We start from the raw sequence: 15,827 nt of genomic DNA, 5'->3' as shown, positions 1-15,827 counted from the left end.
ACGACGTTGATATGAAAAAATGAGTCCAGGTATCACATTGATAACTTTGTAAGTTCAGGTATTATTCTGAAAGTCACCAAAGTGTCCAGACATCATTGGTGAATTTTTCCCTTGGGAAATTGACGGTGACAAGGAGCTTAGAATGTCACCCAATGCCCAGAGTATAACTAAAAAAGTCCCATATTTGAGGAAACAAGTTAACTCTCAAACTTAAAATTTGAGCTCTAAAATCATGTACATAAGAAAACTAAATCTCTCCATCTGAAAACAAAAGGCTGATTAACAGAAGCAGGAATGTAACACCAAGTAGTTGACAGAAGTAGGAATGTAACAAGAGGAAGCTAATGTATCTTACACAGGAAAAGAATTCTAGCACACATCAAGAAATTTGAGAAAATGCAGCATAGGTACTACCAAGTCATTATGTCGACCAATAATGGCATATGGTGTAAGGTCCTACTCACCTCTATTATTGTCTATTATCAATCTCTGGCAAATCCCAATCATAAATTTTTCCTTCCAGGGAGCACCAGAATCAGATCGTGTTTTTTTTTTTGGGTAAACAGTCTAATTTGGTACTGATCAAAGTCTAAAGCTACAGTATAGTTAAGTTGACAAATACTTATTGTCTATATATACTGCCATACTGGACTTTGCTTTTCTTCCCCCGTGGTTTAGTAGTGTCAGATCCCAAGTCTAAGCTAATAAGACGGATATTTGGGAATATGATTAGCAGTGTCGCATCCATAAAGACTACACAACTATATAATCCAAGCAAGCGACCTGGTTTTCTGCATACTGAGTAGAAGAAAACCATGAAGTCCTTCACTGTCCACCCCATGGAGTCCATCAATGTCCACCCCATGGAGTCCATCATTGTCCACCCCACCATGCCCAACAATAACAAGGACATTAAGCTACACATAGCCATGTTCCCATGGCTAGCCTTTGGCCACATGATCCCATACCTCGAACTCGCCAAGTTGATCGCCGGAAAAGGCCACAAAATCTCATTCATCTCCACCCCAAGAAACATCGACCGCCTCCCTCCTCTCCGGCCAAAACTCTCCGCCCTAATCACCTTTGTGAAGCTTCCACTGCCCCAGAATCCTAACCTTCCAGAAGGTGCTGAGGCCACCGCAGACTTGCCCGAAGACCAGGTCCCACATCTCAAGAATGCCTACGATTGTCTGGCCCAACCGATCTCCCAATTCCTCAAATCTACCAACCCCGATTGGCTTCTCTTTGACTTCGCGCCTTACTGGGTGCCGGAAATAGCCCAAACTCTCGGGATCCCGACCGCCTTCTTCAGCATTGTGATAGCCACCGCTGTGACCTTCCTAGGGCCCACCTCGCCTGAAATACCTGCTGATGACCGTAAGTTACCAGAGGATTACGTAGTCCCGCCCAAGTGGGTGCCATTCCCGGCCACCGTGGCGTTGCGGTTTTTTGAGGTGCTTCGGCTCTATAAACGAATAACTGGAGACGAAACAAACGTCTCGGACCTGTATCGGTTCATGGAGACACTGCGAGGCTGCGACTTGATCGCTGTAAGAAGCTGTTCAGAGTTTGAACCGGAATGGTTGAGCCTGCTACGAGTTATACACGGAAAACCTGTTCTGCCGGTTGGTTTACTCTCCAATACGCCGAAAGCCGACGACGAAAATGAAACGTGGCGGTCAATAAAGGACTGGTTGGACCGGCAGAACAAAAACACGGTGGTTTACGTGGCTTTCGGAACGGAAGCAATGCCGAGTCAAGAGGAAGCAACGGAAATAGCCCTAGGTTTGGAGAAGTCCGGTTCGCCCTTCTTTTGGGTGCTGAGAACCAAACACGGCGATGATGCGGTAAAGTTGCCGGAGGGTTTCGAAGAGAGAAATGAAGGGCGGGGAGTGGTGTGCAGGAGATGGGCCCCACAGGTGAAGATACTGGCTCACGACTCGGTGGGCGTGTTTCTGAGTCATTCGGGTTGGAGCTCAGTGGTGGAGGCGTTGACTTTTGGTAGACCGCTGGTGTTGTTACCCATGTCGAACGACCAGGGGTTGAATGCGAGGTATTTCGGGGAGAAGAAGGTCGGATATGAGTTGCGGAGGAACGATCAAGACGGGTCGTTTACGAGTGAGGCGGTGGCGGAGTCGCTGAGGATGGTGATGGAGAAGGAGGAGGGGAGGGTATACAGGGACAAGGCCCAGGAGTTGAAGCCGTTGTTTGGAGACTGGAAGAGGCAAAATGCGTACGTGGATAAGTTTTTGGAGTACCTTAAAACCCACAGAGGATGTAAAACGACATGAAGGGCACGTTAATGCATGATAATGGTCACGTACGTACTTCTTTGATCTCTTTTAATTCTGGGATTTCTGTATTTCTTTTTGGATTTGAACTTGTTTTTCACTATTGTTGTGTGAGATTTTGTTGTTGTTGTTAAATGTTAACCATTAAGCAGATGAGTGTGGAAATACCAATAATTAAGTTCATGGGATACTTCATTAAGAACGAATTGTATGCCAAATTTTTGCAGATCAACTGTTTCCCTTTGCTTATACTTCTTTGATCGATATACGGTCTTATATCGAGTCAAACACTTTACATTTGTTGTTTTTGTGGCCCTGGTATGTTTACTTCCCCAATCTCTCATTTGCGGTATATCCATTAGGAACATCAGTGTGAATGGAATATTGCACTAATCAGTGTGAACCTAATGCAATTTATAATTTAGTAAATTTTAGGAACAAAACACAAAAAAAAAAAAAATACATAAAAAGAAAGAGAGATTGCAGCCCAGATCCAACTTCAAAACGTCGCGAAAGTGCCAATCCAAGCATCACTATCCCAGCCACCCAACAGATCCAGCCTAACACAGGCAGGATCTCCAACAAAACAGCGATCACAGAGGTGAATCAACCAAAAAGAAGCGCATACACCGACGATATCATCAACCACCCCGAGATGGGACAGAAGAGTTTGAAGATTTTTAACTAGAAATAAAGAAGAGTTATACTAGATTTACCAACTGAGATTAGATTACTAAATAACCCCTGCCGTTAACGGTGTTAGGAGGCATTCCAGAATTCTTCACAATGGGTAGCAAACATAAACAGTACAAGAATTGTAATTGAGAGCAAACGTAATGGTATATGGTCTGACAACCTCTGTCTCTGCCGAATCCCAATCATAACTTTTTCCTTTCCAGGGAGCTGATCGCGGTACTTTTTAGACAACTCCAATTCCAATTCCAATTCCTCTTCTTCTTCTTCGCTCGCCGTTTCCAAGCTCAATCCCACCTCTTGTTCTTGGCTTCTGATTGCTGATGACTATTTCCGTTAGCAGATTTGCAGTTGCATGCTGATGACGTGTACTTCACTCTCCAGAATTCTTCCGCAGAAGGAGTTCAGGTTCAACAGCGCGACGCGTCCAAGGTGTATGCTCTTTCTGGGTTTTGATATTTGTTTATTCGATTGAGTATCGGAAATCGGTTTATCGTTCTAGACACATTTAAGCATTTGTTATGGTTGGAATGACAGTAGGAAGCAAATGTGGGATTCAATTATGTTATATCTGAAGAAAACATTTTTTTTGGTTTCGGGTAATGCATGTTTAGGAATAGAGCTGGTTGATTTCAAGTTGTAAAATTTTAGGAATTGGGTTGTAAAACAACTAATAATGCACCTAATGGTGTTGGATAATAAAATGGATTGTGGAATCTAATATCCCATGTGAAACTAGTGAATTGATTTATGAATTGAAATGAACTAATGAATTCTTGTCAATAGATGTGATGACTTCTAACTTTCGGGTTCTAAATGATTCGTAAGGACTAGGAGTGAAATCAGGGGAGTGGTGGGAGGAATCCCAGCAAAAACTTAAGCATAAAAGCTGGGGAGAGTTGCGATATGATTGTTATTTAATGTTCGTGCATGCAGATTCATTCAAAAACAGCTTTTGGTTTTGGATCAAGATATGGAGAATCTGAAATTGAAAATAAGCCACCGAGGTCTAAAAATGAAGAGCTGCTTGAGACCTGGTATAATCAGGTTATTGAGAGACATAGGGCTAGCAAACCGCTTAGGTTGTCATCAGCAGACCGAGAATCAGAGAAACGTACTCCAGAGGAGATGTCTGATTATCTTAAGCTTGCTGTGAAGCATAAGAAAAGGTGTTTAGCATTCAAAGAAGATCAGTATGTGGGATGTGGAAACCCCCTCCTAGAAAATGCATCACAGAATCCATATTCTGTTTTAGATGATATGACGCAGTCGGATTGATAACTAGGTTTACCAGCAATAAACCTAACAAAAGGATTCTGGAGTCCACCAGAGATAAAAGAGAAAATCTCTATTTTATTGATTAAAAGATGAAAGATCCGTTATGCATCAGTCTCCTCCACCTCCGAAGAACTCGACCCCGAGTTCTCATCTGGATAAAGAACCTCATCTTCACGAAACTCATGCAGGTCAGCCACATTAAAGGTGTTGGAGATACCCATGGAATCAGGAAGAGCAACAACATAAGCATTGTCGTTGATCTTCCGCAGCACCTTAAAAGGACCATATTTTCTGGGCTTCAGCTTGTTATAGGTACCAACAGGAAATCTCTCATTCCTCATAAATACCATCACGTCATCACCCTCTTGGAACAATTTCACTCTGCGATGTTTATCAGCTGCAGCTTTATTCTTAGCATTAGTTGCTTCCAGCTTGGCCTTAACTTCATCCCAAACAGCCTGCACATCTCTAGCCATGCCCTCAGCAGCAACACTAACCCCAGGAACCTTAGGAAGCTTCACTAGATCAACCACATGTCGAGGAACAGCAGTATAAATTAAGGAGAATGGTGACTTCCCTGTGGCGCTATGCACAACACTGTTATAAGCAAACTCCACCTGTGGCAAAGCATAATCCCACTGTTTGGGTCGATCTCCACAAACACTTAAGACCATGTTACCCAAAGTTCTGTTAGTAACCTCTGTCTATCCATCAGTTTGAGGATGAGCTGTGCTGCTACGGTTCAAAGCTGTTCCAAACATCCTCCACAAGGTAATCCAGAAATGGCTAAGGAACTTTGTGTCTCTGTCAGAAGTGATGGACTTGGGTACTCCATGCAAACGAACCACCTCCCTGAAGAACAGTTTAGCTATATTAGAAGCATCAGCAGCCTTCTTACAGGCGATGAAATGTGCCATCTTAGAGAACCTGTCAACTACCACAAACACCGAATCCACACCCCTTTGGGTACGGGGTAATCCCAACACAAAATCCATAGCAAGGTCTTGCCAAATATTTTCAAGAACAGGTAAAGGTAGATAAAGACTTGTGTTTTAGGACTGACCCTTAGAGACCTGGCAGGTATAGCACTTTCTTACGATAGTTCCTGCATCCTTCTTCAACTGTGGCCAGAAATACCTCTCCTCAATGCTAGCAATAGTTTTGTCTCGGCCCAAGTGCCCACTCAATCCCCCTCCATGCAGATCTCTGATAAGTTTCTCCCTCAATGAAGAACTAGGGATACAAAGTCGGTTGCCCTTGAATAAATATCCTTCATTCTCATAAAAATCTGCAACTGCATTATTGTTGCTGCACTTGGCCCAAATCTCCTTGAAATCAAGATCTTCCTCATACAACTCCTTCAAGAGATCAAACCCCACAATCTCTTGAGCTAAAGTGACCAGCAAGGAAGCCCTCCTACTCAAAGCATCTGCAACCCGATTAAGAGTACCATATTTATGTTGAATCACAAAAGGGAATTTTTGCAGAAAACTCACCCACCTTGCATGCATCTTATTCACAGTTTTCTGGCTATTGAGGTACTTCAAGGCTTGGTGATCAGTGAACAGTACAAACTCCCTATGAATCAGGTAGTGCTCCTATTGCCTCAATGCCCGGAACACTGCATAAAACTCTTGGTCATAAGTATTCCACTTCTGACGAGCTTCACTCAGCTTTTCACTAAAGAATGCTACTGGTTTCTTCTCTTGTGACAACACAGCACCTACCCCCACGCCACTAGCATCACATTCAACCTCAAATATCTTGTCAAAATTAGGAAGAGCAAGAACTGGTGCAGTACAAAGTTTCTCCTTGATTAAGGCAAAACTCTTCTCTTGTTCCTCTCCCCATTGGAATTTGCCTTTCTTCAAACATTCAGTAATAGGGGCAGTAATGGTACTGAAATTCTTCACAAACCTCCTGTAGAAAGTAGCTAAACCATGAAAACTTCAGAAACTGTTTTTAGAGCTAGCCATTCTCTTATTGCTCGCACCTTCTCTTCATCAACCTGAATGCCTTCTCCTCCAACCACAAATCCCAAAAATAGCAGTTTGTTGGTACAGAGAGTACACTTCTTTAGGTTAATATACAGTTTACTTTCCTGTAAAGCTCCCAAAACCTGTCTCAAATGTACCAGATGTTCTTCTTTGGTCCTGCTATAGATCAATATATCATCAAAATACACCACGACAAAAGAACCAATGAAAGGACGAAGAACCTGGTTCATAAGCCTCATAAAAGTGCTGGGTGTATTAGACAACCCGAATGGCATAACCATCCACTCGAACAAACCATCCTTACTCTTAAAAGCTGTCTTCCACTCATCTCCTGGCTTGATTCGAACCTGGTAGTAACCACTTCAAAGATCTATCTTGGTAAACACTTTGGAACCCTCCAGTTCATCAAGCATGTCCTCCAAACGAGGAATGGGAAACATGTACTTCACAGTTATCTGATTTATGGCCCTGCTATCAACACACATCCGCCATTGATTGCCCTTCTTAGGAACAAGGAGAACTGGAACTGCACTAAGACTCATACTTTCACGAATGAACCCTTTTTTCAACAAGTCTTCAATCTACTGCCTCAAAATCTCATTCTCCTTGGGACTCATTCGGTAATGTGGCAGATTTGGCAAACTAGCTCCAGGAACCAAATCAATCTGATGTTGAATGTCCCTCATAGGTGGTAGTTCGTTGGGCAACTCATCTGAAATCAACTCTTCAAAATCTCCCAACAATTTCTGCACTTCCTTAGGGATCACCACATCTTCCTTTTCTGCAGCCAACAACCCCTTTATCACCACTGGGCAGAAAACTTCAGTTTCTCTAAAGGCCTCCTCCATCTCAAATTCACTATTAGACAAGGTCAAGAAACTCTCTCCTTTCTTTCCACCAGATTTTTTCAAATTGACACACGGGAGCCATAGCAATTTTATGACTATCCCACATAAACATCATCACGTTATCTCTGCCTTTATAAATCACATCCACATCATATTGCCAAGGTCGTCCAAATAAAATATGATAAGCATCCATATCAATAATATCACACAAAACTTCATCTTTATAATGCTTACCAATGGAGACCGGTACTTTGCAGGAATCAGTAACTTGAACTTGTGGACCTTTCTTGACCCAACCAAGGGAATAAGGTGCTTCATGAGGCTGCATAGGTAAATGTAAGTATTCCACCAGTTTCTTGGCTACAAAGTTTTCGCAGCTCCCATTATCCACAATCAAATTGCACACCTTGTTATTGATGGAACAAAATGACCTGAAAATATTGCGTCGCTGCCCATCTTCTTTAGGACATAATAAGACCCGCTGCAACACAATATTAACCTTTTCAGGAGACTCCTCCTCCGCTAACTCAGCCCCATCGTAATCGTCACCTCTTTCTCCTTCTTCTTCATCTTCTTCATATTCACCTATAAGAGCAAGTTCACGAGTTGGGTCACCAGGGCACCAGGGCAGGAAACTATTCACTGCCACTGGATCTTTGCTTCCACCCATTGGGTCAGGGTCGCCAGTCAGTTACTGTTCATCGAATATTTTATAATTTTTTTTTGGAAAATGAGAAATGTATGATGTAAATAAATAGTATTGATAAACAATTTGCAAATGCAACCAAAGAAAATTTTATTGGTAGACAAATTATATGTCCACCGACACTCTTTTTTTGTCTTTTTTTTTTTTTTTACTCCACCGACAGTTTTATCATATATACACCACCGACAAAGTTTTTGAAAAGTGTGAAAATATTTAAAACTCCACCGACACTTTTATCATGTACACCACCGACAAAGTTTTTGAAAAGTGTGAAATTTTTTTTAACTCCACCGACACTTTTATCACATGCACACCAGCGACAAGTTTTTTGAAAAGTTTGAACAAATTTTAAAATCCACCGACACTTTTATCACATGCACACAAGCGACAAGTTTTTTGAAAAGTGTGAACAAATTTTAAAATCCACCGACACTTTTATCACATGCACACAACTGACAAGTTTTTTGAAAAGTGTGAACAAATTTTAAAATCCACCGACACTTTTATCACATGCACACCACCGACAAGTTTTTTGAAATGAGTGAGTGATAACCCACCGACACTTTTATGTGTGGAAAATTTCAATAAATAGACATGATGTTTTCACTACATACACACACCATCCGAGCTTAACAAAACTTCACCCTTTTCATATCTCTAGCATTACATATTTCCTAAATTCCCCTCGTTGCAATGAACAATTTGTGGGATCAAATTCGACGGTCTCAGGATGAGGATGATGAAGAGATGATGGCCACCAACGCCATTGTCATGGCTGCAGTCGCTCAAGAATCTGGAAACCAACACCGAGGGCGCGGTTCTCATCCGGGTCGTGCACCAAATGAGGAACGATTTAGAGAAGAAAGGGGCAAAGGTATGTTGGCCGACTACTTTGTCGATCGGCCAGTGTTCAAAGATGCGGAGTTCCGAACACGTTACAGGATGAGTCTCAATCTCTTCCAGCGTATATCTACTGACCTTTGCCAGTATGATCGTTACTTTGTTCAAAGGTCAGATGCTACTGGCAAAGTCGGACTGCTTCCGGAGCAGAAGATGACAGCTGCCTTGCGAATGCTTGCGTACGGTGCAGGGGCAGATCAATGTGCTGAGTATTGTAGGATGACGAAATCCACCTCCGTTGCAGCCCTTCAGCACTTCACACGAGGAATTGTTGATCTTTACTCAACAAAATACCTCCGCGCTCCAACTGCAGCCGACCTCAGATGGTTTCTTACCAAAGCTGAGAGGAGAGGTTTTCCAGGAATGATTGGGAGCATCGACTGTATGCATTGGCAATGGAAGAATTGTCCGACAGGTTGGGCTGGAGAATATAGTGGTAGGAAACAGATCCCCACTATCATCCTGGAAGCAGTCGCATCTTACGACACCTGGATTTGGCACACATTCTTTGGAGTGCCTGGGGCATGCAATGACCTGAACGTCTTGGAAAAGTCTCCATTGTTTGATGAGCTTACCGCCGGTAGAGCACCTCTTGTCCAATTCCAAGTTAACAACAGAGCTCACAATCTAGGGTACTATCTCGCCGACGGTATTTATCCTCGATGGGCGACTTTCTTGAAAACTGTTCGAAATCCTACACGCCCCAAGGAAATTGAGTTTGCAAAGGCTCAAGAGGGGTATAGGAAGGATGTAGAAAGATGTTTTGGTATATTACAGTCACGGTTTGGTATTATTTGAGGAGCTGCTCGTGGGTGGCATAAAGAGGACCTTCGATACATTATGTTGACGTGTATTATATTACACAACATGATTGTCGAAAATCAACGACCTGAAGATAGCGATGATGAGTTGGAGTCCGATGATGAGGAGGATAATAATATGAGGCCCAGGATTGCTGAGGTATGGGAGGGACTAACCGGTAGAGACTTTGATTCTGTTGGTAGAGATGCTCATCATATGAACGGATTCATGGACCGCTACCAACAAATTAGATCTGAGCAGTGTCACTCCAACCTTCAGGAAGACCTCATTCAACACTTGTGGGAATTTCAAGGCAATAGGCGTATCTAGATCTGCTATTTGTGTGTGTTTTCTATTAGTTTTTATGTTTTTAATTATGTTTGTGTGGTTTCTACTTTAGTTTTAATGTTTTTAATTATGTTTGTGTGGTTTCATTTAGCTTTTCATTTGTAAGGGTATTATTCCAATAAATGTTAATTTCATCAATCTAATATTACATAAGTAAAAAACCAAGCATTGGAATCATAACAATACAATTATTTAAAATAGATAACTCCCTAATTTTCCTAATCCTCATCTTCATTAGGAATCCAATTTGTGTTTGTGGGGTCATCCATATGGTTGGAGTTGGTGGATTCACCCGAAGAGAAGGGTGGGGAAGGGACACCACCAGTGAATGGTGGTTGTGGGAAGCCACCGGGGAAAGGAGATTGTGGATAATACCCACCGGGGAATGGTGGTTGTGGATAGCCACCGGGGAAAGGAGGTTGTGGATAGCCACCGGAGAAAGGAGATTGTGGATAATACCCACCGGGGAATGGTGGTTGTGGGATGTTAGATCACGGGTTGCATCTTCAGCTTCTTTCTCTGCAATTTTTTTTTGTTTTCTTTGCCAGTAATTCTTTTTGGTTGGCGTCATCTTACTTGTGTCTATCTCCATAATACGCTCTTCCCTCTCTTGAATTTTGAATGACTCGTTTCGCATATCCATTTGCAAGCGTATATAATCTCGTTGTTGTTGGTCACGGAGATGTCGAGCATATTCCTCATCACGTTTCTCCTTGGCAGACATCATTGATGTTTGGTTGGTTGCTATAGTCTCCACAGCGGCTGTCAGAGGACTGGAATCATTAGATGCTTTCTTTCCTTTCCGAAGAGCTTCTTTGGCAGCCTTCTTTCCTTGAGGCCTCACCGAAGGATTTGGAGTTGCATCGGCGTTTACCTCATCTGCATCTATGTCCAACTGGACGTGAGAATCAGGATCGGATTGTTGTGTGTGCATCCGTTCAGTTTCTCCCCTGGAGGTTCCTCCAGCCGAAGAGGAATGGTTTGGAATGTCTTCAAATTGTTGAAACCCCTTAACAAACTCGTAACATTCTAAATTAATGAAATCACCTTTTTTTTGTTTTCCTTTCGATTTGGTCATCGCAGCTCTCCACAAATCTTGTGCTTGACGTAGCTATTTAATTTAAACAAAAAAGTATAAATCTATTAGTACAAATATAAACGAGGTACAATGTATCAACTATTTAAGTATAAGGTGAGTATAATGTATAATTTAAATAAAATGAAGTCTAAAGTATGATTATGAAGTACTAATTTGAAGTATAATTATCAACTAAATTTTATATATGAACTAATAATTTAAAGTATAATTATCAACAAAATATTTCAACTAATAATTTAAAGTAAGATGTATCAACTAATTAAATTTTAATATACACTAAAAGAATAATAAAAATTAATATTTGTGTTACACTACAAATTCATACCTCATCAATCATATTCGCACCACTCTTGTACCAAAGTTTCGCTTGCCTTAACGCACAATGCCAAGCATAGAGTTCGACTTTCAAGGTTTTCCACCTCCCTTGAAAAGCTTGCAATGATCGGATATATCCATCCCAATGTTCGGCATAGTGTTGGCGTACCTCTAACCATAGATCATCTTTTCTTCGTTCCGTACCCTTTGCCGGATCTTGGCTAACAGCCCTCCAAGACTTGCACAATTGAATGTCTTCAATAGTCTGCCAACGTGTCCCGTCTATACTTGGATCTCCTACGGGTTGGACAATCGTATTCCCTCGTACACTCATATTCGAATAAAAAATTGTAGAGTATGAAAGCTATGAGGAGAAGGAGCAAAAAATTTGAGGAAGTAAGATAGATGATTTTTTTGGTGTGAGAGGTAAATTAGGAGGTGAGGTATTTATAGGAAATTTTGGTTTTTTTTATTTTGTTACCGTTGTAATCTAACGGTTACAAACAATATATATTTTTCCTTTTCTCAATTTATCTAACTCCTTAATTGATGTCCATCAGATCTCATTCATAATTAAAACCAACGGTCAAGATCTGTGGACCGTTGGCTTCAATTTTCCAAGCAAACCAACGGCTACACGCCACGTCAGGAAGACCACATGCCACAACCGGACAAAATCCGGCCTCCCACGCGTTGCAGCGTTTCCTCCGCTAGAAGACAAGCGAGTGGCCGCTACTCCACCTTCCTGGCGCGTCTCCCCTCAGCTCATCTTTTTGGGCCAGCTGGAGGCTTGGGTCACGGGCTCGGGGAGGAAGTTGCCCGAGCTGTTGTCCTGGGTCATCTACTGTTGGGGAAGCCCAGCTCGGTGGAACAGTGAACAGTGATATTCTGGTGACTTCAGTCACCTTTTTACGTGGTGCCCGGGCACCACACGCCCCGGTGAACTTGCCCTAAGACCAGTTTGTCTCCTCTCAGGACACATATTAGATCTATGCCCAGGTTTGTTGCATCGATAACAGACATCTGTTGTAGGTCTAGCATAAGGATTATTAAACCTCTGGTTCGGGGCCCTATTTTGAGCACCACTAGAACTGTTAGAACTGCCAGCTCCTTTAAAAGGAGGATTGGAAGCCCTAAAAACGTTTTCTGTTCTCTGCAGTGTGGTTTTACCCTTGTCAATTGAGGAGTTAACCAAATCTGTGCTCCTTTGGTAGTTATATCTCTGGAAAGAAGAAGCTCGTGAAGGCTTCTCTAACAATTCTACCTTCAATGCTACGTTTGTAACTTTAGCCATAGTATGAACAGTTTGTAACCTGATTTTCTCCTGAATGGAAGGCTTCAGCCCACTGATATAGCGAGCCACTTTCTGGCCTTCAGTTTCTCCTAGTTCATTACGCTCTGAGTAGCGTAAGAACCCTGCTGTATAATCAGCCACTATCCTAGTTCCCTGGACACATTCAATATACAATCTGTATAGAATCTGCTCATAATCATCCGGCAAAAATCTCTCCATCATCAGTTGCTTCATTCTTCGCCATGTTCTAACACCCTACTTCCTCTGCTTCTTTTGAGTGTTCTGCAACTTATCCCACCATACTGCAGCAGTACTCTCCAATCTCCAGGCAACATGCTTAACCTGCTTGTGTTCAGGCACTTCCATAATCTCAAAGAATCTATCCACCTGAAGTTGCCAATCCGAATAATCTTCTACACCCAAGTTGCCAGAAAAGAAAGGAATTTCGGCCTTGACTTTGTAATCCTGGTCAGCTTGTCCCTGTTGTTCATATTGCAAAATTTCTTCTTCAGGCTCAGATCCTGATGTATTCTCAACAACTTCACCATGTGGAGCCCTAACTCGCTGGCCTCCTTCCCCACCTCTATGCCGATTATTGTTGTTGTTGTTGTTCCTCTCACCCAACAATCCATGAATTTCTTCAATCTGATTATTCATGGAATTGATGGCAGCGGTAAACTCTGTTGTAAGAGCTTCGATATCTGATTTCGTAACTTCACCCATTGCTACTAAGGCAAATAAAAGAGACATGGAAGATCTGCTCTGATACCACCTGACGCAGTCGGATTGATAATTAGGTTTACCAGCAATAAACTTAACAAAAGGATTCTGGAGTCCACCAGAGATAAAAGAGAAAATCTCTATTTTATTGATTAAAAGATGAAAGATCAGTTCTGCATCATGATAGTAGTTCAATTGATCATGAAGCATCTTTTTTCCCAGAAACAATGTTTACGTTGAACTGTGTTCCTGATAGTGCACTTCCACCTATGAATAGAGTGCAAGACGACCAAAAAGTTTTCTCTCAGTTGCTAAGCTGTCATATCCGTAAATTGGGTAGCAGCTTGAAATGCAGCATATTCCTGGAATGCAGTCGCAGTTGCAGCCACAACACTAGAACCCTATTCGACTACCCCAACAAGTAATTATCCCTTCAATTAATTGATAACATTTTAATAGTAATTCTTGTATATCCATGGATAGTTGATTGTTATTTTTGGGACTGTGTTGCATATCTCTTCGTACAGTTTCACAAATTGCTACTGAAGTTTGTAGAGTCTAGGCGCTTGGTAGTTTCCAAAAGCTGACCTTTGCACAATATGTTAGTATGACATGATTCCTAATGCTTCTTTTATAACATTATCTGGTAAATCTATAGATATCGAGACAAATGCATCCACAGATGCAACAGATTCAACAAATGCAGCAAATTGCCCAATCCAAGAATGTGCCATTTCAGCAACAGCAGCAGATAGAAAGAATGCGAAGACGTCAACCATATACTCCTCATGCTGGTATGGACATGGTACAAGATAGACCAATGGTCCAGGTCAAGATTGAAGCTCCATCAGAGTTACCCATGGATAGTAATGCCTTCAACAATTTCAATAACAGACATACGCAATTGCAGTTCAGACAGCAGCAAATTCCTGCAATGTCGAATCCTACAATGCAAAATGTCCCTGCTCTGTCAGGGAATAAGTTTGGACATATGTCTTCTTCACAAATTGCACAAATTCAATCACAGTAAGGAAAATCTGATGGAAGAAATAAAGTTCCTGAATCTTCATGTGAATGACGATTCACTGAAACTCTATAACTCTCTCATGTGTGCAGGAACGCCGGTGTTCTTTGGGCTCGACCAATGAAGGTTGAAGGTTTCCAGGAATTAATGGGGGAGATGCTTCATCAAAGCATGATTCAGACGAAATTAGGCTGACATCCCCAAAATAGCTCCCGTCATCAAGTAAATAACTTGCCAATCTCTGAACAGTCGGTACACACTCAGGCCCGGACTTGAGATTTTGAGGCTTGAGGCTAAAAATAAAAATGGCCCTATATTTTTTATAGAAAATAAAATATTTAAAAAATATATATATATATATATATATATATATATATGACGCAGACGGATTGATATCTAGGTTTACCAGCAATAAACCTAAGCAAAAGATTCTGGAGTCCACCAGAGATAAAAGAGAATAATCTCAATTTTATTGATAAAAGATGAAAAAGATGTGTTCTGCAGCCGCATAAATAAGAGAAAAGAACCCTAGGGCGACTAACAACGAAACCCTAAGGCCCATGGATAAAAACTAAAACAACCCAAAAATAACTAAGAAAACCAAAAACGGGTAAAATAGAAAAATGCAGTTTTGAGGCCCTAAACGACCCCGAAAGCCCGAAAAATGCTACAGCTCATGGCAAAGTGATGAGTCTTGTTTCTGGCGCGATTCCCTTTTCGGAAAGGTAAGGTGCGTCCCAATTAGACACCGAACTGCTGTTTCCTGTCTACTAGTCACTTTTCGTTTTCCTCCTTTAGCACGATATAACTGTTCCTCAAATTGGGCTGCCATCCGCTCTGCATCAATAAATATATAGACACACACACAACTGAAAGGGGATTTGAACCTAGGTAACATAAAAGAAAAGAATGCAACTTGCCAACTAAACCAAACTTATTATTCAGTTAAAAACATAACATTTTATTAACTTAATAATTTTTTTAAATACCTCCAGAAAAAAAAAATTATGCACAATGAGACACTGGGCCTGAGACGGCTAACTCATGAGTCTCATGTCAGATCCGGCTCTGTACACACTCCCCGCATCTGTGCATGCTGTTTGGCTCCAATTTTGTTGCAGCTGGTCAACAGTCTATTTTCTTGCGCGGGCGTGCTAGCACCGTTCTGGTGCGGTCGTCGGGGGTGTCCCTTGACCTGACTTCTTTCAAGAGATTGTGGACGAGGAGAGCACCAACCTCGTCATGGGATTCTTTGTGCCTCGTGGCGAGGACTTTTGCTGAGCTTCTTGAAAATCACAATCGATACTCGATGTTGTAGATCGAGCAGAGCGAGAACCACTGGGAAGTGAGGAGAACTTGCTAAAGCGTGACTTTAGCTTGGCTGGGTTGCTAGGGCGTTACCCTTGCTTGGCTGGTTCTGTAACCGTTGTGGTCGCGGAACTACCGTCGGCTCCCGAGGAGACTAGGACCGAAGTACGTTGACAGAGGGTTTGGTGGCACTGAAAGTCGGCTT

At 41.9% G+C, this 15,827-nt stretch overlaps 2 protein-coding genes across 2 annotated transcripts; both read left to right on the top strand.

The window, feature by feature from the left end:
* The first annotated feature begins 483 nt into the window (after positions 1–483).
* Positions 484–2,639, top strand: LOC112190086 (UDP-glycosyltransferase 91A1). The gene is made up of 2 exons (XM_024329514.2): positions 484–2,320; positions 2,519–2,639. Exon 1 carries the CDS (start codon positions 816–818, stop codon positions 2,289–2,291), a length of 1,476 nt encoding a protein of 491 aa, XP_024185282.1. The 5' UTR covers positions 484–815; the 3' UTR covers positions 2,292–2,320; positions 2,519–2,639.
* Positions 2,640–3,188: 549 nt separating this feature from the next.
* LOC112190881 lies at positions 3,189–14,566 on the top strand. The gene is made up of 6 exons (XM_024330386.2): positions 3,189–3,203; positions 3,328–3,416; positions 3,921–4,239; positions 13,471–13,711; positions 13,949–14,316; positions 14,407–14,566. The coding sequence occupies exons 3-5, from the start codon at positions 4,113–4,115 to the stop codon at positions 14,043–14,045; spliced, it is 465 nt and encodes a 154-aa protein (XP_024186154.2). The 5' UTR covers positions 3,189–3,203; positions 3,328–3,416; positions 3,921–4,112; the 3' UTR covers positions 14,046–14,316; positions 14,407–14,566.
* The last annotated feature ends 1,261 nt before the right edge of the window (positions 14,567–15,827 follow it).

This window comes from Rosa chinensis, chromosome 2, assembly GCF_002994745.2.
Source record: "Rosa chinensis cultivar Old Blush chromosome 2, RchiOBHm-V2, whole genome shotgun sequence".
NCBI classification, from domain to species: Eukaryota; Viridiplantae; Streptophyta; class Magnoliopsida; order Rosales; family Rosaceae; genus Rosa; species Rosa chinensis.
The sequence above is the reverse complement of the archived record's forward strand: the minus strand, read 5'-3'. Positions and strand labels throughout refer to the sequence as shown.

What these genes read in the sequence shown, in the direction of transcription:
- LOC112190086 (XM_024329514.2), top strand. Translation starts at nt 816, where the DNA reads ATGAAGTCCTTCACTGTCCACCCCATGGAGTCCATCAATGTCCACCCC.
- LOC112190881 (XM_024330386.2), top strand. Translation starts at nt 4,113, where the DNA reads ATGTCTGATTATCTTAAGCTTGCTGTGAAGCATAAGAAAAGGTGTTTA. An exon ending in GAATCCATATTCTGTTTTAG is followed by an intron (nt 4,240 to 13,470) that starts ATGATATGACGC and finishes CAGTTCTGCATC; the next exon opens with ATGATAGTAGTTCAATTGAT. An exon ending in CTATTCGACTACCCCAACAA is followed by an intron (nt 13,712 to 13,948) that starts GTAATTATCCCT and finishes GTAAATCTATAG; the next exon opens with ATATCGAGACAAATGCATCC.